This window comes from Neocloeon triangulifer, unplaced genomic scaffold (genome assembly GCF_031216515.1).
Source record: "Neocloeon triangulifer isolate White Clay Creek 2 clone unplaced genomic scaffold, ASM3121651v1 ptg000017l, whole genome shotgun sequence".
Classification (NCBI taxonomy): Eukaryota; Metazoa; Arthropoda; class Insecta; order Ephemeroptera; family Baetidae; genus Neocloeon; species Neocloeon triangulifer.
The window spans coordinates 2508583-2531404 of record NW_026775559.1 but is presented as its reverse complement, the minus strand read 5'-3'; the positions used below and the strand labels follow the sequence as shown (position 1 = coordinate 2531404).

The window sequence follows — 22822 nt, the reverse complement described above, 5'->3', positions numbered from 1 at the left end:
TTTACATAACATTTAATTGTTCAATGCAAAAATCGAAGTAAAAATATCAAATCTAGTGAACACGCACGTGTACAAGAATTTAATGTCAGAACAGAAGTATACAAATATGAAAGAAAAAAAAATAGATATTTGCTTTTGAGACACGTTTTTCCAATAGATGAAAAATATTGGAATTTGACTGTGCACTTTGGGAATACAAAAAGGTTGCTTTTGCATCATAATTTTTTTTAAACAAAAACAAGGATTTATAATGCTGGGAAAGAGAAATGAAAAAATCGGGAACAAAGAGGCATTAAGAACATTATTTAGCAAGGTTGCAATTTTTTTACTTCAACCAAAGCTCTTTGATTATTATTTTATTGTATAGTTAATTTTAAGTCACACAATGGATAAATTATTATCGTGTTTGTTAATGTTTCTACAGTTTATATTCTGAATGCTTTTTTTATTCATGAAATTAATTTTCAATTTTACTTCAATTACTCAATCGTTTAATAAAACAGTAAAAAAGTCTCAATAAGCATTTTTTTTAAATTTACTGTTCTAAATAAACTGTAAGCCCCATCAATTTTATTTACAGAAAAGAGTTCCATGAGTGTATATTTTTTTATATCTCGGTCAGCATCCAGTTGAAAATGGACGATGCACGTGCTATGGACACGACATAATGGCTTGGGAAGCTGCCGGAGCAGCGGGTTGCAAGCGTTAATTTCCGATTTATTACGCTGGACTTCACGTGCAGCGAGTATTCCCTTGGTCAAGGACGCCATTGTCCGCGGCGTGCATTTGTTGCGATTTATTCTGCACAGTCATTCGCACCCTAGCTGCCGGTGGAAGAAAATCCGGTCAGGGCGGCACACGTGCCCATTTGAAAAAATCGTTCACTTAAAAATAACCGCATATTTAATTTATGGACCACTTTACACATTCGCATTGTAATTATCAGTACTTCTTGCGCATAATTCAATTTGCATACACAGACCGGAAAGCAATTCTGCAGCCTTTGAATTAAATCCGGCCGGGGTTGGGAAAATAGAAAAGATGCTGCTCGAAGTTATTTTTTCGCTCGAGTGCAAAGTACGGCGAGGCTGCGAGTCGCGGACAAAAGAGGTGCATCGTCATAAATCTCGTCTATCCAGCAGAAAGAGATGCTGCACAAAAAGCATGGCGGAACCGATTATACTTGGCAAAGCCCAACTCGGAATTTATTGCAGCGGAAATTAATCATTCGGCTCGTTCTACAAGTTGCGAGCAAGAAGAGATCGGCGAGTTATTAATTTATACGCGCGAAAGCATAGGAGAGTCGTTTAGGGTTGATGTCACAATGGAAAAGAAAACGGGGGTCCCATTGTGCTTTCCGCAGCTCATTCCGAATTCTGGTGACGTGAAAAAAGGAAGGGTCCTTGCTTACATGGGCGGTGAATGTAGGCCAAGAAATTGTAACGAATTTCCAGAGTAAATATTATTTTTGCAGAAATTGATATTGAGTCTACGTGCGGTGAAGCAGGGTGTTTCTTTTGTTACATTGAATTCGTTGGTCGCTGTTTGACCTCTCGAGATTTTGTTAGGATTGAAGATTTTTGTGGGAATTTTTTTGTAAAAAAATTCTTCAAATTAGTAGTTGTCTATTGGTAAATTCCAAAAAATATAAATATAAGGTTAACTAACAATTTATTTTTATACAAAATGTCTTTAATTGAGGTTAAAATTAGAAAAAATTTGCTTTCATTACATAACCAGAGTGATTAGATTAGTTATTGAATCCATTTCAATGATCTTATTGATATTGACACTCATTTCTTTGGATAAAAACTTTTTTTTTCAAGATTTAATCAATGCAGTTTGCTATTTAAAATGTAAATCAAATCGAGCTACTTCAATTTGTTTTCTAATAAGTATTATGATTGATGAGAATCAATTATTGAGCTCACATAGCAACATTGTTTTTAATGATTCAAACTTCTCAATTGCAAACACAATTCCACGCTCACACGCTGCAGGAAATATTTTTTTTATTTCTCTTATATTCATTCCCTGTTATAACAGGATTTTATTTTTATTTTTGCGAATCATGTTATCTTGATTTAAAATAATGAAAACTGTAAACAATTTTCTTTTTACTTTTTCAATATATTTTGTTGGACTATATCGCGAATTTCTAAATAATACATATTCATTACCTAAATTTTTAGTTAGAATTTAAAATCTCTTTTAATCTAATGAAAATTCGCATTTTCATAATTTCTAAAATTTGGTGAAAGATTCATAGAGTTATAATTTTGTGTATCAAAGCGATTCTTCATCTTAAAAAAAGAGATCATAAAATCTTAATCCATTTTGTTTTCAATTAAAATTATATAAATTGCCAAATAAAATTTAAATGAGCTACCTGCTTGAAAAAAAAAGATAAAAATACATGTCTTTAAAACAAAACCGCGTTTCCTGGAAAAAGCTGGCTGATCCCGGTCGGGACTACTCGCATCGTAAGCTGAGATCAATGGTGCGAATTTTCCCTTTGGCAAGCAACAATAAGTCACGCCGCCTTTGCAAAATGTGAGTGACGACTCGGCGACGTGACCTTCTCAAAGCAACTAGACAAAAAGGCTTTCCAGGAGAGAGGGTCTAGTTGCTAAAACGCTCAGAGAAAACAAAGCAGCAGCCAGAGCGAGGGAATAAATAAATTTTTCTCCTTGAATAATGGAAGATTATCCCGGACGGCGTGCAGCGGGAGACCTGGCCGCTTTTTATCCAACCACACGAGGCTAGTTCTTTTTTATGGAGTGAATAGGCCAGAACGGAGTCGGTTTACTCTTGAATAAATCACAATGCACAAGCAAAAATAATAGTGAAGCTCGCGGGGATTTACTCAAACTCGACGACGCTACTTATAAAAAATGAAAGGCCCTCCAGCAATTCTCCAAAAATTCTGCGGAAGATTGCGTCTTTTGTGACCCGAGTGGAAAGCGAAATGAGAAGACGATTCTCTTATTGCTGCTGTGCTTTTTCATTTAAATCAGAAAATCGTTGCGGACGACGGTGACACAGTCGCAGACGAAAAGGTTTATTTTGCGAGAGAGGCGGCGGAAGGAGTGTTCAGTTTTCCTGTTATGATCCCAACCCGAAAAGATAATTATTTTCTTCCGACTAATTCACTCAAATATATTTATTGATGAGGTAAATCGACTAAAACAGAATACGAATACCACAATTTGACTTGAAATTGTGAAATGAAATTACAAATAAAATTTAAAAAAAAAATTAGAAAATCAAATTACACTCTTATAATAAAGCAATATTCACCTATTTTCAACATATATTTTTCTTCGGCCATACTGCAATATCTCTAAATTGAATAAAGCGTTCCAATTGATCTACATACATATAATTATTTTTTTACAGTTATATTCAAATTTGGATAAGCTCAGAAAAAACTGAAGCATAATTATGTCACTACTGAAGTTTAATATAGGACGGGACAAGCGTTGGAGTTCTCAATTACATTATAAATTAAATTTTGGTCCCTGAAAGACGTTTGGAGCACAACACATTTATAAAATGCCTGGCAAAAATGCGCCTAAGCAGAAAAACATCTCTTCATTTCCCACTGCATCTCTTTGCTGTCGCGCCGGTCCGCAATATTAAAAAGTCTGTGCTCGAAATAAAATATGACAGTGAAAGTGAGCTTGGGTTTTTTACCCAGTCCAAAATTCAGATGAGTGACGCTGAATGAAGTTGTGATGTTTTTATTTCAAAGTGACGACAAAAAGGCGCAAAAACGGCAGATTTTTCCACTTACATGGCGTGTGGAAAGTAAACATTTCTGTATACGTCTGTCTTCTTTGTTTATTGGCATAGAATGGCGTTTTCCCACAGCTCAATTTCACGCCGTGATTGTGAAACGAGCATGGCGTTTTCCAGCGCGTGAGCTTCTGTGTTTTTATTATTCAAAAGGGCGGTGAAATAAAGTTTATAACTGGACGCACCGGTGTATTGGAAAAAACGTCGATTTCTATTTTGTTCGTTTTGCCTTATGTGATGTCGTGTCGTCGTGATAACGCGCAATTCATTTGCCGTACACGCAAACTTGATATTAGAGATCGAGGTGTATGAAATTTGGTGCTGCGATAGGCCATAAAATAACGTTTGTATGAATGTATTTCGCGTCCTAGAGTGTGCTGCTACATTCAAGCGAGAGCTGTAGTCGGGAAAGATTTATGTGGCCGCACTTGAGAAGTCCAACGTAATAAGGGGATGATCCGGTTATTCTTCTTGCACAAACCAAGTGCGCACCGCAAAGGGGCAGTGCTCAAAAGCATCAAGAGGATCAATTATTCAATAATTTATTTGTATTCGAGTAAGATACTTTATCAAATTTTGATGATTTTTCTGGCAATTTCCTTGCTCACGATATAAGGTTATGAAGATCGTGGCGTTTGAAGAAAGTTAAATGAGCAGTTTTTTTTTATTCTTTACGACAAAAGATAATTTGCTATTCAGAGAATGTATTGAAATTTAAACAATTTAGAAACCAACAATATGAAATGTAGAAGATTTCTCTTGCAATAATTTACTTTTTTGACGTATTGCCCTGGTTAGATTTGAAGTTAATGATCAGTCTGTTTGTAATTTTTTTTTTACTATAACACCCTCTTAGAATATGAGCTATGAGGTATGTAATTATATTATCATCCCATCCAGCAATTTGACTAATTATATTAAATTATTTGGAATCAAATAATTGGAGAGCTCTGAAATAAATAATATACAATGAAAACTCCTTTATTTATAAAGAAATTTCAATGACGAAATTAAATTCACCTAATGCAAAACACTCCACGTGTCATTAAATAAAAGAATTTTAAATCCGCATGGTTTTTTTTTCGAATTAATCTTTCCTATCCGTTGAAAATTGATGCATAAATTAGCCGTGTCACTTGACGCACTGCCCGTGAGGAAGAAGGCGCACCACCGGCCAAAAAGTGTGCACACACGATATTGTATCAAGAGTGTAGCACATTTATCCCTTTTGGTTCGCCTCCCAAGAAGCGGTTCGCGCAGATTGACAGGCCCTTTATTACGCTCTGAAGGGTTTTGCTCTCGCTTATCTGCGCGTGTAGTACACTTTTTATATTATATTTATTTCAAGAGCTCGCGGGATCCACTCAAGGTTTCGTCCGCAACAATGCAGCGAGTAGAGCTTTATCGAACTCGCTGCATGTGGGGTTGCATACATTATAGATTACGCACGCATAATACAAAAGTATTTATATTCGCATGCATGAGGTGGCCAATAAGTGGAACATTATACGAGGCAGTGCGCGTTATTTTTTTGCTGACCTTTGTGTCTCGAAGAAGTGCCGCTCCGGTTCATAAATTTACTTTCGGCAACAGTTTTCAATTTATATTCAGACTGCCTGCTTAAATTTGCTTCTCATTATGTTCATTTATTGGAAATCGAGCATGAAAACGCTCAACTTCTAAACGGCGCATCTTTCTATCTTTTTTTTTATAGTAATGCATGCAGGGTATGAACTCCGCGTGATTGATGCTTCAACTCATCAGCAACAATTTTGACAGCGGCCTGGCTAGATATTTGCGGTGTGGAGCATTAATCCGGTTGGAAATTTTAATGCAACAGAATTTTGCTACCATTTGTATACCTCGACATAAATGAATTTAGGGCGATGGTCGTAATAGAGGGTAAATTGTTTTTTGGCGTGACTAATGAATGAGGCTTTTATGCCTGATTGCCATAAATCCTCTCTGTTGTTGGTTTATGTGGTCCCTTTTATTTTCATTTGTGATAATTGAATGGGAAATCGAATTTTTCATTCGGCTTTGTTTTTTTATGATAGTCTGGGCAAATTTTGCCGATGAACATTTTGTGAAATATGGACATGGCTTATTTATTGTTGTTTGATTACAGGTGTAATTTTACCTTTTTTAATCAAATTTTTGAAAACAGAAAATCTGAATAATTAAATATAGAAAAAAATTTAATTTCTACTTCTTGGTTTATTAATGTAAATTAATTTATTTTATCAAAAATTATTACATTAATCAATTTATTTTGCATAGTTGGATTGTTTCCTTTAGAGAAGTCGAATTAAAAATTACTATAAAAATGAGTAAGCACCGATCAATATCGTAAGACCACATTGTTGTAAAAAAAAAATTCAAGTTTTGCATATACAAATAGATATTTGATGAACAAGCTCAATCATTTTAATTAAGAACATGTTTCAATAGCTCTTCATTACATGGAAGATAGAATGTTAATAAATTTTCAATTTATTCGGTATATCTTAGATATCATTTTAAAAACCCAGAAAAATAATTACGTAAAAAGTTTTGTGCTCGTATATCTCCTTGATTTGCTGTTAATCTATAAATTAAATTTTGATTTCAGATTTAAAAAAAAAATCAGAATTCTTCTTGATCATTTTCCTTCTCGGCTTCTCCATTATAATTAAAGCAATGTAAAAACTCATCAGCGACTTAAACATAATTTTTAAAATAGTTCTAAATCGCAGTGGAAGGTGGACTACATTTTACGGAAAATATATAGAAAAAAAAACATAAATATTTATGTATTTGCTGAAACCTCTGTTATATTGAATGATGCAAGCAAATTATTAATGATCATAATTTGATAATTATTATTGAGGAAATTGAAGAGCTTCTTTTATACATATCAAACTAGCAAAGCGGTACATACGTGAAGGATTATATATTCTTGTTTTTATTCTCAAGCCGATATAATACCAACGATGTATACCATAAACTAAAAACTGAATCTTGAATACTTCTTGACGATTGCAACAATGAGCTGCAAAAAAAGAATGAAATAAGAGCCAATAACTGATCTGGCTGGACACGTCTGGCATCAAGTGATTGTCCAAACAAAACAACAAACCCTTATCTCCAGCAGCAGCCAGCGGATTCGTAATACAGAGAAAGAAAGAGCGCGCGTATAATATAATACAAAACACAAACAGATATCCATCAGAGCACAAGAGATATTACACAAACATTCAAACAGCAGCCGAGAGGAATAAGCCTGATATCAAGTTGAAAAGCGGCCGCGCGCGGACAAAAGTATAGCGTCTGATATCAGATGCAAATGCAAGACGTATTGAATTACCATACGAGAGGCTGCACTGGTCATCGCTCATTGCACCGTGTTTCGCGCCGGCCATTATCGGATTTTCCGTCGCACAACTAAATATTTTGAAATCTCACCGCTCTCTTTGTGGCTCAATGGGTCGGAAAATTACTTTGCCGCCGCCGCCGAATGTAATATTTTATTTGCGCACTTCAACAACAACCCGCTCGCTTGTCCGCAGACGCCGCAAAATATATAATTCTATTTCTCAAGCCCTGCTGTCCACCAAACGTTTTTTAGTTGCGACACATTGAAAGGGCTCAAGGAAAATTCTGCAAAGTGGTGGATTATGAGGTTGTGCACGTTGCCTGGGTCTGTCCACTGTGATACCAAAAGGGGAAATAATAATGCCAAGCCACAGAGAAAGTAACGCAGAATTTATTTTTGCTTCTCTAGGACCAAGAGGACGTCTCCAAACTCAAAACATGAAAATGACGATAACCTATGTCAAGTGGCAAAGAAAATATTTTTGGTATAAATTTGTTAAAGTAATTAATCATTTGTAAATATTATAGCGCCATTAAATACTTTCTAATATGAAGTTTAAAAGGTATTTTTTTAAGCACAATTTTAAATATTAAAATTATATTAAAATATGTATTTTACTCATCTTAAGATTTGCAATTCACCATTTGCGAAATCAAATAACATTGGTTCTTATGATAGCTTCATCTTAGAATGATTGAATCTTTTCAATCCTAAGACATGTTGTACAAAATGAAAAATAAATAATATTGGCGTTGGAAAAATCAAAATTGGTTCAGCGTGGGGCTGTAGTCAGGCGATCAAAGATTTGTAAAGTAGGCAACCAAAGCCAATTTTTTGAGTTTTTACAAATCTTTGATCGCCTGACTACAGCCCCACGCTGAACCAATTTTGATTTTTCCAACGTCAATATTTTTTATTTTGCATCTACTACAACATATCTTAGGATTGAAAAGATTCAATCATTCTAAGATAAGGCTGCCATAAGAACCAATGGTATTCGATTTCGCAAATGGTGAATTAACACGATTTTAAGAATTTTTTGTAGGTAAATGTAAATTTACAAGATATTAAAAAAATATATGTTAAGGACAAAAAATAAGGGATAAGAACAAAATACGAAGTCAACCAAGGCTCACAGCGACGTGTTCTTCGATCTCGGAAGTCTTAGCAAAATTCTTACTAAAATTTAAAAAAATTTAAAAATGCATGAAAAAAATTTTTAAACAAAATCTTCTCCGTTCTTTGCAATCCAATATCCTCTCACATTTTTGCACCATTTCAATTAAAGTTCCCATCAAGAAACAAATAAAAACAGATCAAAATGTTAATGAGTGACTTTGAGACGCGAGTGACGTGTCGGATTATAATTCCGCCCACTTGTTGAGCCACCCAAGAAGCTGTTGAAAGTTGAGGCGCGCTTTTTTTGCCCTTGTTTTATAGGAGCAAACAAAACATCTCTCTAGGATCACTACCAAATCTCTGGAATTTCGTCGCGTCCTGATTAATTAATTAATTTGACTGCCAAGGAGTGAACTATGCAGACGTGAGAAACAGACTCCCTTAAGGGCTGTTCAAAGTTGTTGTCTAAATAGTTAGCAAAGTTTATTCAGTCGGAAATCTGATTAGCGGATTATTAATCATAGTGCACGCCGATATAACTGGGGCTGATTATAAATTCAAATGTTGTGCTGCGATCGAGGAGTCAATAACAAAGCGTGATCGTGCCGAAGATAAAAGCAGCATAGAGACGTCTTCATTTTGCACATTCATATAGAGCACAAAATTATTTTATCGGGGATAAATCTCAAGGAAAAATAGGACTTTGTGGAATAATATAAGAGCGGACTTTTGAGAAAATTTATTATATGGTTGCTGAACGAAGGGAACTTGAATTTTTTCGTTTAATGAATAATTTCGGCCGAATTAAAAAGGAGACTCTTGAGAAAAGACAGGTTTGATTTGAGCAGGGGTCATAAAGATAAAGCCACAATGTAATAAATTAGAGTCGAACAAAAGCTGCTCCTGTTGAATTTCAAATGGTGTCCCGTACGCGGATCCTCTCTTGTAATAAAATTACCCTCTAATGCAATTTTAATACTGCCCCCTCGCGGTGACAATGGGCCATTTTATTTAACGGTCCTGCTCGCTTGGACGTGCGGGAAAAATCATTTATAATTTATAAATAATTTTATGTACGCTCGGCTGGGGTCACTTTCTTTCTTTCTTTCGTCAAGAGAGAGGTCTTACTCGTTTTTCAGAGTGCGGGACGCGACGCTTCCACTTTTGTGTCGCTACGGAGGGTCCCGTGGCCGGATTTCTTTTACAGGCCGGCGGTTGCTTCCGATGATGAATCGACGCCAAGATCAGACGCATGATATTTCATAATTATTTAATCCAGACAGGCCGGCCATAAATTGAGCGTTTAATCTGGCAGCTTTGTGTTTGCTCAAAATATTTCAAGCGAAAACCTAACAGAGAATTAATCACCCGTACGCCTAGTTCTTTGTAAACGACTGCGTATGATGGCAAAATTGGGAGAGGGAGAAAAGTGATAGAAAGAGGAAATTAAAAATATTGTTATTTTCATAGTAGTAATTTTTAATTATTTAGTATATTTAAATACATAAAATAATTATAGTAATATCCAACGTGTACTAATATTGTTAAAATTTAACCATATTTATTTATATATTTATAATTCATTTCAATAACTATTATACTTTCTTTTTAATTTTGTAGTTCAAACTTTTCCAGTTGGATGCAAGCGAATATTAAAGAAAACTTTTATTTGAAGTTTTAAAAACGAAATATAGAACATATAAAAACCAAAGTTATTTAATGCCTATTGAAGGTTCAAAAAACTGTATTTGTAAATGTTTTTGTTCGGTTGTTACATAATAATTGTTTAAAATATTTCATCCCTGTCACAGTGCCTATTCTTCAAGACCAACCCTGCCACCCTTCTAAAACATTGTTTCTTGGGGAAGTGAACAACAATATTCAACGACAAGGAAGATTATACTGTTACTTTGTTTATTTTAATCCAAATTTTGAACAGATTAATGCAAAAATTTAGCTGATGCTAGGGTTTATAATTAAATTTGCGAAATATAAAAAAAAATTTAGAAAAAAATGTGAATTATTAAATTTAAATAAATTCAACTGAAATTCTTGTTTCATATAAAAAGGATGCAGATCACCAAAATAACTTGAACGTTTTTAAGTTTATCAGCGTTTACTTTACTTTATTTAATACTTAAAATAAATGAATTCAATTTGTCTAAAATGTTTTAAACTAAATCCCTAGCTGTTTTTATTTATTTATTTCTGAATTAAATTTCTAGAATAAAAATGCAATCAATTTTGATGAATTTTTTCTGTCAAAACGAGGAATTGATGTTAATAATACAGCACCTAAATGACAAGCTGTCCCAGTTGAAAACACCAAATTGAAACGCAAAATCCACACGCACAATCTGGAACGTTTGACGGCTTTTTAGATTGCGCACCGGTGTTTAGTTTCGTTTTCCTTCCTCGCGGCCATAGTTTAATTTATAACAAACAACCTGTTGTTTAGACCCGTCGTTTTGTTTCAGCAGAGAGCCATAAGGTACAACATAGATTATTATATATACGAAATGTAAAATATGCCTCAGAGGAATTCCGTTGCTGCGCTGCCGTTGCAAATATGAATTATGTGGAGCTGAATTGGTTTAATTTTATCTCATGGCTGGAATCTGTTCCTCGTTTCTGTGATACCAGAGCGCATGAATAATGAAACGGACGATGAAGATATAAATGATCTCCTTTGTTGCTGCTGATGGTCGGCTCTCGATTTATTTATTGCCCCAAATGGCCACTGATCGTGCGCTCCCCAAGACCAGGATAAATCGTTTTCCAACAGTAGTTATCGGCGGCAAGTATTATTATTTTTCAAATTACCCGATGCAACATTACATCTCTATACAAAAGTGAGGTATGATTGACAACATTGTTATTATTTTGCCGGCCATATCGTTTCCGATCGGGCTGACAGACCGATAAATTACATAAAATATAATATAATAGAGAGAGAAGACAAAGTTTAAAATAAAGTGATCATGAAAATTTGCTAAATGTTATTTAGCCACTTACTTTCAAGCCAGAACATTGAAATTTTGAAAAATTGGAGATTTCTTTGTTAAATATGTACAAAATATTTGATTGATAATATACTATCATTATAGACTGAGAAATAGGTTAAAATATCTGATATTCATGAACAATAAGTTGTTTTATTTGAACTTTTTTCCATTGGAAAGATATTAAAAATTACCATGCGCGTCATTAATACGCAACTCGCGCAACACAGTACTGTGTATCATAAATTTTTATAAATTTATTTAAAATTACCTTTTTATGCCCGCTATTTTATTAATTTGCACTTGCAGCAAATTTCAATTTTCCTAATGTTTTACAAATAATAAAAATTAACGCTAACGTATTTTTGTGATTTCTTGATACAGATGAAGAAATATCCGCATTTTTCAGTCAGTCATGCCGTCAGTTCGTTGCCCCTTTGGCCGAGGGTTGTTTATACATCCCTCAAAACAACATCTGCTGTAGCGAAAAGGAGGAAACCCCTTTTCGAATATCCTCTCTATATTTTCAATTTGCCTCGCCAACGGGTGCCGCTTCGAAATCGTATTCCTTGTATTTATTTACCGGCGCAAACATGAGAATTGACAGATTCCAAGGGTGAATGATCTGCGCACGCTTTTTACATTCCCCCGAAATACACGCGTGAGCCAGGAAAAGCAGGGATTGAATAATAAGAGCGGGATGGATTTGAAGGTATTGTGATGCATCATTGCGTCTCACCCGGAAAATAATCTCTCAAGAAGAACGGCTTGAATAATACTTTGTCACACGCGGCCCAAGAGAGATAAAAAAACATATAGCATTGGGCACGTGTTATTGAATCTCGTGCTCACATTCACACCTGCAGAATATTTTTGCCATGGTTTAAAGTGGAAAAGTGGTGAACATTTATAAAAATATGGCGGAAATGATGTTATTACTATAAGCTCTGACATATAATTTTCATAATACTAAAAAAACAAAATTAATTTAATTATTTATAAATTATGGTCCCATCTTACTTTTATTTCATTTTTGATTAAAAAAATTAACATAAATGTTAGAAAATTTACTTTTTTTTTCAAAAAAAAAATTAATTATTAAATATAAAATTAACTTTTCATTCATTATATTAAAGATTTCCTATAAGAAAATTTTTTTTGCCACTCTTATGATCTCCAATTTTAATCAATTTCATTAGAGAGAAAAAAAATGCATGAAATTTAATAATATACAATCTACTATTTTAATCCAATATAATAACTTAAATGTAGATTAATTACTTTTGTCTATGTAATAAAATATATAAAATATTTTTTCTTGTAATTTAATTTAATATGTTTAATCCACTATTTTTTTTTGTCTACCTAATGTTTCCAATTTATTTCTGAAGCCTAGTTCAGAGCGCAGCAACAACCACAACAAAATCAAGTTGAATTAGTCTTAACAAAGCAGAAATGTCCCCAGAAATTAGATAAAAGGGTCGCTGTTTACCGCAGAAAAGCAGGGTAACTCGACCTTCGCCTTGAATCTATCCAAGGTGCATGATTTCACCCTTGACAAACAGGTTTACTATTATGTAAGGCCAACGCAACTGCCTCCCGTTTGCCCGGGGGTGGCGATCTGGCGTTCAACCACCCCTTTGTCGGCCGGTCCACATCTGCCGCCCACGCGCGACGGCCGCGTCTCGCCTCAAAAACCAGCAATTTTCGGCCAGAAAAACATCTTTTTTTCATTCGGGTAAAATAATAATCATGCCGGTAGATCGTATTTCCAGTAGAAAAGGCACATGAGGGTTAACAACCCTCTTTGACCGCGTGCCTGATGCGCGCCAAAGAGGTGACTGACCCGTCAGAAAGAGGAAAAACGTTGAGCAGCAGGTATTTTATTTTTCTGTCCAGAGAGCTTTTTCAGCTGCCTCCACCGCGCGGAGAGTGCTTTGTGCGGAGGAGACGCAACATTTTTCATCGCAGAAGTGAGAGGGTTGCATCAGAGAAAAAGGGTGACAAAAAGTATAAATCTCAACTTTGTTTGAATGGGTGACTCGGCGCTGCTGTTATTGATGGCGTGCGCCTGAAAAATGCCCCCGACAATGCATTGGGAGCTGAAAAATAAATTCCAGCGGTTGGGTGAAATAACATAAAAGTTTTGCTTGAATGGTGATGAAAAAGGTTAGAAAATGATTTATATTACGAAATTTACCGAAGGAATTTTATGAATAAAAAATTGTGTTTTAAAAAGCAATAATTTTTGCAGGCTATCACATTATTTGTTGAAAAAGTCACAAAATTAAAAAAAAAACCGTACTTATCTAGTATGTTCCAGATTATGTTTTTTGGGCTGGCACCACTGCATAATTATGCACTGGCTGGTTTTAACCGGTTTATTGAGGTGGTTTTTCTTATCACTATGGCTGATATTGGGCGTTTTTCCTACAGCTGATTATCTGCTTCCTTCACTTTTATTGTTGAGTTGCAGTTTTTTTTTTTTTGTGTTTTGTGCTCCCTCAAAATATGTTTCAATTGTGTATCGGCGAGTTTTAATTTTTTTAGTCCACGCCAGGAAGGGCATTGAACCCTTTCGTTTTCAATATTGTTTTCACTTTTTTATTGGAAATTTGAGTATTTAAAACAGCAAAAAAAGGAGACCGCAGCACACGACTCGTTTTGGGCAAAAAATGTCCCTTCGCGTAATTTACACCGCTTTTTTATGTTTTATCAATTAGTGCCCGAGAATCCCGAAAAGTGTCTCACTTTTGCTGTCTAATGATTTTTCTAACGAGCGTGCCTTGAAGATGAAAAAGGATACTTTGAGGTTAAGGCGAACCGCAGCGTGCATACGACGCCGCCGCCTCCGTGTTACGGAAAACACATATACGAGAGAAGAGATGAATAAAAACCACCGCACCCATTATAGCAGAGACAGCCCCTTGGGTTGCTTTTTCAAGAGAAACCGAGTATGAAGAAAAATAATACATTTTTCGGAAGGTGCAGCTCTCTTCACTTGGGTTTGTTGTGTCAGATCGATGAAAAATTTCCGCCACAAAACACCAAGAAAATCAGAGCAGCTTCAAGCTTCAGAGTGTAAACAGAACAAACGGGTCATTGCTCTAATAAACTTTAACTAATTTTATTGCTTATGTTTTGTTGTAAATTTATAATATTGCATTGTACATTTAATTTATTCAATGTTTTTAAAGTTTATTTAATTAATTTTTTAAATATATTTTTTATATTTAATATCATTTAAAAATTTATATAAGATTTCTACAAATATTTTTTTTAAGAAGTAACTTTAAACTTATTTTATTGAACAAACAAAATTATAATAGTTATTTAAATGTTTTATTTAAAGTGACATTAAAATAATGTGTGCTTGCTAATACATACCAACTTATGAACTTATTTTCTAATAAATTTACATTTCCTACGTTCAAGATGTGTTTGAACTGTGCAAATATATGTATGATGATATTAAATAGAAGCAAATAATTGAAATAAATCAAATTTAATTAACTAACAATAAGAAAAAAAATATTAATGCTTCGTTAAAAAAAGCTGCCTCTATAACAAAATTTTAATTTTTGTAAAAATAAAATTTTATAAATAAGCTGAAACAAAATGCCCCCCTCCCCAAACCATTAATTTTCAATAGTAAAATTAACAGCAATAATGTTTCAGTTGGCAAAACTTGCGACCGATAATATTCCAGGATAAGCTCTCATTCGAAAATTTATTTGTTTGGATTGCAATTTGCCTCAAACTATGGCATTATTATAGCAATCCCCAATTCCCAATCAAGCAAACCATTTGTTTCCCTCTGCGTATGCTGGTGGAATTTTGGTGGAGCTTCCGAATTATCCCTTTTGCCGCTATAACTGTGCATTCTGTCTAAAATTGCGATAGCAAACACGAAACTTTCGTCATTATTAGCAGCCGCGGCAATAATTATATCAAAGCTCGATTATTTGGGGTGGCACCATTGAGTGGTTGCAGATGATTTATCAGCCAGAGGGAGGCAATATATCATAATATCAGTTTAATTGAAATTTTGGCGGCGAGTGCTGCTATAAATTAGGCGCCAAAGCTGCGCCGGCTGCTTTTGTTCTGCGATTATTATAGGACGCGGCCCAGGATCTGTATGGGAGCGAGTCTATAATGATAATAATAATGCTGCTTCTCTCTTTGCAATTAGAAGAAGGATGGAAGCGGCGCTTTTTCTTCTCTTTCATCCCTCTGCAATTTAGAAAATAGCAGACCAATTTTTCATTATTTTCTCCCTCTCTCGGCTGGTTTATTTTATTGATATTGATTTTCTGTTTTCATACCGCACGCGTTGCGTTTCTGCGTATCCCGCGCATTCCTAACTGGAGCAGCTCGGGTGGATGAAGCACACTTAACTCGTAACCACTATATTAATGGATGTTTTTGCGCAGCAGCTTTGCAGAGGTTGTATTATACGGTGAAGCAGCTGCTTGAAAATGGAAAAATAATACACTTAAACTACAATTTAAAGACAATATGGTTTTATTATGTGAAATGTAAAAGATATATCGTCTCCTCATAAAAGAAATTAATGAAGATGAGAAAAATGTGATTAAATATGTTATATGAAATTAAATTTGGTTCACCAATAACTGCTTACATAGAAATATTTAAAATGACAGCCACGCGATATCTTAAAAAAAAATTAAGAGAGAACAATTTTCTTTTTCAAGATTTTTGCTGCTTTTTTCGCATTATTGCAAAAAAAAATATTTGCGTAAAACATTTAATAAATTTTTGCGTACGAACAAAATTAAATTGCAATTTAATGAAACTATATATTTTAACTCACTCAAAATCATTAGAGGAAATAACCATTTTGGCACTCACAATCAGCGCCGGTAAACTCACCTCGACACCATCCGCGATGCCAGACAAGCTTAAAGTATTGACCTTTATAGGAGTTTGAATAAACTGACTTATTATTGTAACGATATAGAAATCTTACGACATAGGAATATCGACCGGCCCAATCAGCTCCGATAGTCACCCCGAAGGTCGCTAACGATGCTGCAATATAGAGACGCATCATTTTGCATTTTTCTCATATCATTTGAAGAATATTTATGTACGTGGCATGAGAGCGACGAGCATTATTAGAAAAGGCAACATGGTGCTCAATCTGGTCAGCAATGCAGTGGTGTAAGGAAAAGACTGGAAACGCAAAATGAAGAAAACTTTTGTCGGTCTAGATTGTTTAGTCACGTGAAAGGAAACAGGTGATTATAAAAAATGTCTTCTGTGTTTTACTTCGTATGGGGGCATAATTATTGTGAGGTAATTTGTGTCCTTTTCCACTGAAAAATTTCCTAACAACTGCATTTTTAAGGCTGAGTGCTTAGTGGAAAGGTATACAAAGTAAAATAGACATTAATTCATATAGTTTTGAAGATTGAAAACGCTTAAAATTAATAAAAGGAAAATCGTATTAAATTTTAGAATTTCTTTTATGATGTCAGAAAAATAAATTTTTTTAAAGATACTTGATGTACATCAAATTAGCAATGGTGAAACTTTCTTAAAAGCTCTTGATATTTAAATTTGGATTTAAATCTCACTTCAAAGAGATTTCTCAAAAAAACAATTTTTAAATTTTCTTTCTCTCCTCGCGAAAAACTTTTTTGTTAATATATATTAAATTATTTTTATTTTTGTTTCATTTGTCTAATTTTTACATCACATTGTTTCACTTATTGTAAAATTTTTTTTATAAAAAAAAATAATACTACGCCATGCAGAGATTGCCTTTTGTGTCACAACAATCCTGCAATAAAGCTTCTTTTAGTTCAGAAATTGAGTACAAACTTATGTGAAGACAATTTAATTTTGCTTATCGAATCGTATATAGAAGAGAAACTTTCCAAGTGAAGTGAATACATCATATTGCTTTTGATTCAGAACTCAGAACTCCATACAAGTCCTTTGAGGACTCTTCTCTGTTTCTCACGCGCTGTCGCGATTAGAGCAAAGAAAAGTAGTTCGGGGCGCACGCCGTCGCCGCATACAAAACTATATTGAATAGGGAGGAATATAATGCAAATGATATTGTTATCGTGTTTGTTCCTGTTGATGTCACGAAGAGAGGCGCATTCAATGCAAATTTCGCGCCGTCCCGACCGAAATAAAGAGAAAGGAAATTAGCGTCAAAACACGCTCACAGATGAAATCATCTTCTTTTCAATTATCGCAATAATAAATTCAGCCGCCGCTGATCTGTAATAAATAAATTTTTATTTATATATTTGCATCCAATGCTGCGGTGCCGACCGGCGGCAGATTTATCAACGGCCGGGCAAATAAATCAGAAGCGCGATTAAAATTCGGCTTCCTAAAATGGAATGGATGATCGGAGGGGGATCTATAGATTTTCGCATGGCACCGCTGCCAATTTAGATCGGAGACTGACGATAATTTTTTTAATCGCGAAACTATAGACGCCTGCTGATAATTATTGTTTTGATTGCTATCGCGGCGTAGGCAAAAAATAAATATATTCTAATCGACGGTGGCTGATTGTAAATCAGAGAGAGGCGGCCGCTTTTGTGTCTGCTTGCGTTGACAGGCCCTGCTTAAGGAAACGCTCTCACGTCTCTCGACCCAAAGTGACGCTCGCGCTCCCTAATAAGAGATCGCGTTTTTTCTAATTGTTTAATGGCCTCCATAATTAAAATGTGATGACGGTTGCTAAAAAGGACACACCCTAGGTCGAGTGGCAATAAATTATTCAAAAAATAAATTCCCTTTCTTCCATGCTTGTTATGCTTGGATTCCTGTGAAGGTTTACAAAATAATTAATTAATTTAAAATTTACAATGCCAACTGTCGCTTTCAATTAACGAAAACTATAAAGAAGCTGAAATATTTCTAAAATTTGTATGCATAAACATTCAAAACAGTGTAATAATTATTCGCATACAGAGCGATTACATTTAAATTCATTGCTCATGAAAATTAAGTCAACATTTCCAATGACATTTTGTCAGTGTTCCAAAAATGATGTAATATTTATCTCATGTATTTCCCGCATATATTAATTAATGTATTTTTCTTTTTTTTTTAAATTATAAACATTAAAAGACATCCCGTCGCAAAAAGTAAATAATTATGCGTTTTAGAGAGAAAAACCTGCGGTAAAGTTTTAATAAGAATTTCTTCATAATTGCGGGCGAAATCCTATTTTCTGGAGGGTTTAAAAACGTTGAAAATTTATTCCTCAAATAATTAAAATAATCCATATTTACAAAGTAAAGAATAGGACTAACCCGTGAAGATTTTTTTTTTAATTTAGTCATACTGTCCAAATCAGTTCTGAAAATATCAAAAGAGGCTAACGGGACCTGCGAAAAAAATTGAGCATCATTGAAATTTTCAGTTTATTTGGGTATTGAACTGATCAAAAAGATCGAGCGGCCCCTGCTGACGACCAGGAGCAAGGCCTTGTTTGACTTTGTTTTATCCTGTTCAATTTTTTTTTTTCAAATATTTACTTAGGTAGAAGCGCGACAAAAAATTACACACATATATTTTTGTCTGCCATTGTCTATTATTCGACCCTGTGAGCATTGTTGAATGGGTCGATTTTTCATCGTGCTGTTATTCCAATAATATTTGCTCTCCCGCACCAAATTTTTTTGCTTACCTCTGTGACAGAAGAGAGTGTTTGCAAATAGCAGCAGCCCGCGGCAGCCGTTTGGTTTTTGCCTGCGAACAGAAAAACCAATCATTCAAAAGGTAGAATTTTCCGTGCGCGTGACATTATATTGTCAAATATAATGTCAAACGGGAATTCATGCAGTTTGATTTTCCGCCTGAGTAAGCAAAATTGCTGCTCAATATGTAGCTGTAATTTTAAAATCCCAGTGGACGAGAGGATTTCAGTGCATCAACGACTAATTTGTATGCTGTGCGGGTTGCCAACTTTACATCGCTTCTCTGGCGCGTTGAAGCCTAATTGCTGCGATCAAAGCCCCAATGCTAGTTACAGACAAAACTTAACAAGGGCTCTTTTTTTATTCCAGCTAGAGTGGAAAAATATTTTTTTTTATGTATTAGATTTCTCCAAAATTTATGAACAGCAGAAAAATCAGACAAAGTTCTGAAAATGAGTTATTTGTTATTTCGCAGGAGACTTTGCCTGCATATGGTTACTGAAAATAATTTTCTGTGAAATCTCTCTGGCAGGATGTAAATTTGTTTTGTATTCTTAAATAATAAAACAGCTCACAAAACCCATGGCGGGAACGCTTATTTTAAATTCAAATCATACTTATCATTAAGATTGCTACATGTAGGTAGGAAAACTGGGAAAAGTTATAAAGGTTGAACCAACTAAATTTGCACCAAAAATCAAATCTTTAGTAAAAACCCTTCAAATTCAAAGATTTTAATTATCTGAAGTGAAAAGTCAAAACTAAAAACTACTTCTTGATGAAATTTGTGAAATTGGAAAATCTTACTTTACCACACAAAAAATGAGGCTCTTACCTCTTAAATCTGCACTCATCAGAAATCCACACCAGGCACTTAAAACTTTCAACATTTAAATCACTGCCCTTAACTCCTGATTTAAGGAAAGGGCTCCTATCACCCACCGCTTTCCCGGCCCGAAGGCCACTCATTCAGGCGCCCTAACCCTAAACCAGGAGCTTGGGGCGAAAGAGGAGGGGGTCCCCCGCCCCCAGGATCCAGGAGGTTTGCCCTTCTCGGACTGCGCAGGGTCAACGTGCCAGGATGACCCGGACGCAACCCACCCGTCTCACCCTCCTTAGCAAAGGGCAGGTTTCCGTCGTCCTGAGTGGCGGAGGGGCTGACACGAGCCCCGCTCTCGTCTCCGGGCCCTCCGGAAGGGCCCCTTGTTCCCGGTCACGCCCCCCAGTTAAGGATGTCGACGATTTAATATCCGGGGGGTCACCCGACTTTCGGGACACCATCGACTCCTGCGGCACTGCGGACAACCAAGATGACTTCCAGCTAGGCTGGCCGTCAACTGAGCTCCGCCTGCGCTTGCAAGGTATATGTGGGCGTATATGTGGGCGTGGCAGAAGGCGGGAAAGTTTGATAATAATATATTTTCTTTATATTTATTGTTATTTATTGGGAAATATTGTTTTTTTTTAGTTAGCTTTAGTATTTTTACTCTCTTTTCCTCTAAGAGGCTGAAGAGTTGAAGTTTATATTATATATTATGGGAATTCCAACTTTCCTTCCTCTCGCAACTTCAAGCGCGTTCCAGTAAATGGGGCCCCAACATCATAGAAGGTATTATAAATATGAAAATTATCGTTCAGAGCCCTCTAAGGTCAATTATATAATATGGAGAAATTTGTAAGCAATATTTTGAAAAAGGAAGTGCAGCTTGTGAACAAAGAAAAAAGCATAAATTTGCCTGAAATCGCATATTGAAAATTTATTGATACACGTTTTTTTTATGAATATTTAGGCCCCTGAGGGCTCAGGCCGCGGGGCCCTTGGAAACTTTCGCCTCCAACACCCTTATTGCTGCCACTATTCATGATAAATGATTGTGAAAAATTGTTGCGTGCAAAGTTTTTATTTTAAAATGTATTTTTTTGTATTTTTAATTAAATATTTAATCATCCTATTTCAATTAATTGAAGTTTGAAATTTACATATCACATATAAACACATATTACAGATAAATAGATATTATATCATACATTAATATACATAACAATAAATTTAAAAATTAATGATATGAATTAAAATTAGTAATGCAATTGAAATAGGTGACAATAAATTTATTTTTAACTATTCTCTTTAATATGTGTTACAATTATATAAACAAAAAACAAGAAAATATTATTGTGTAAGAAAAAAAATTTAATAATTCAATTTCACTGATGACAATACTCCATACATCATCAATTCAATATATGACCGCATTTCTAAGAGGCCCCTTTACGAGGTGTCACTCTCAAGATAGCAACCGAACTAATTTATAAACGCGGTGCAACTTTCCTGCGAGAGCCTCTTCCTCTCTTTCACGTACACATTATATTAGGTTTATAGAGCTTATTTGATATGCACGTTCCCCATTCGGCGGTGCTCTCTCGGATACACATCATGACTATAGCGAGCAGGCAATAAAACAGTATTTAAACGTCTGCAACAGCCTCTTCACTCATTGTGATTCGAAATTTATATCACTCGCTGCGCCATTATCATCATTTTATTATGATTAGCCCTTCCAGTTTTGTTCCTTTTGTCACCAGTTATATTTATCGATCTCCATCCGCGAGAGTGCCATAAAAATTCATTGCGGGAACGAGTTCTCCGCTGCACTGTATTTACATTGTGCTGCTGGAGCTGCTAAAGGCGTGAGTTGCACTGTTGCTCGTTCGAGAGACAGTCTCGGAACTGGTTCCAATAAATAGTAAAATGCGTATTGGAGTTTGATGGCCTTCGCTTTTGTGGCTTTCGGTCTTTGTTGCAGAAATGTGCGCACTCCACTGTCACCTACCAACTAATTTACGCTCCAAACGGATTTTAAAGAACTGCTTTGCTTTAATTGAAATACGACTTACCATGCAAACATGGTGACTGGTTTAAAAGATCATCCAAAAGTACTGGTCATTTTAAAAATATATGAGCATGAAATTCATTAAGATTTTAATATTAAATATAAAAATTAAGATTTCTTTTTATAGCAAAAAGAGTCAAGCAAACAATTGAATTAATAAAAATTGCATAAATATGAAACAACTAATGACGAAAAGTAAAATTTTTTATATATTTAAATAAAAAAAGCTTTTAAAAATCTTCAACATTAATCAATACTTATTTCTGCGCATTATAATTATGATAATAAGCAATACCAATTGTTTCTTTTCACTTATAATACAAATTGCAGCTCTTTATTTTGTTCGCCAAAGTACTGCTCGGACAAAAGGCTTTTTTCATAAATCGAAAGTCAAAGAGCGCGTGCGGCAAGGAAGCATATCCGCCGACCTCAAGTGCTGACTTCCCTGACTCGCTCAAGTTCATTCATTCAAATCTCCCACGCACCAAGTGGTCGCTCTCAACTTGCGAAATCAAAAGTTCATCTCGCACTTGACGAATTACATTCGTTGGAAAGATTTCCTTCCCTTATGGCTCGCGGCCTCTCGTTTTTCTTTTTCAGTATGCCAAAATTATTTTCTCATGCGCTATACACATTTAAATTTATTATGCTGCTCGTTTATTATGTGGAGCAGTTTGCGACTCTCGCGTGATATAAACAGAATGCGAGAGTGTACATAAGAAAAGCTGCTGCAGTGCAGAGGCTTAGCAAATAGACACGCATTGATGCACAAGCATAAAAATCTAATTTGCAAATAGATTAGCAATTTGCAAACAAACTGCCACTCTATGGTGCGCGCCCGATTGAGAGAATGATGCATGTCAAATGTAGCGCGCTGCATATTGCATTTTACTATGACGTGCATTCAGAAAAGATGATGCACCACCACGTGTGCCGGCAGCAGAGAATTCAGCGAGCTTTGAATAA

The 22822-nt window shown here is 35.1% G+C and overlaps 1 protein-coding gene and 1 long non-coding RNA gene across 5 annotated transcripts in view; both read right to left on the bottom strand.

Annotated features, from left to right (window-relative positions):
- LOC132203191 (cholecystokinin receptor type A-like) overlaps nucleotides 1-22822 on the bottom strand; it is a 166544-nt gene that overhangs the window by 95374 nt on the left and 48348 nt on the right. For 2 of the 4 annotated variants that reach the window (XM_059630774.1, XM_059630775.1), the window contains exon 2: nucleotides 18956-19017. The exons of 1 other annotated variant lie outside the window; for it this stretch is intronic. In XM_059630774.1, the coding sequence (XP_059486757.1) occupies nucleotides 18956-19017 (62 nt within the window). Of the gene's footprint in view, nucleotides 1-18955; nucleotides 19018-19800; nucleotides 19832-22822 lie in introns of those variants that run through there. One more of the 4 variants, XM_059630778.1, reaches the window with a different exon arrangement.
- Nucleotides 16014-16463, bottom strand: LOC132203605 (uncharacterized). The gene is made up of 3 exons (XR_009442451.1): nucleotides 16389-16463; nucleotides 16265-16326; nucleotides 16014-16209 (listed from the first exon to the last, which is right to left on the bottom strand). It is a non-coding gene; the product is annotated as an uncharacterized LOC132203605 (long non-coding RNA).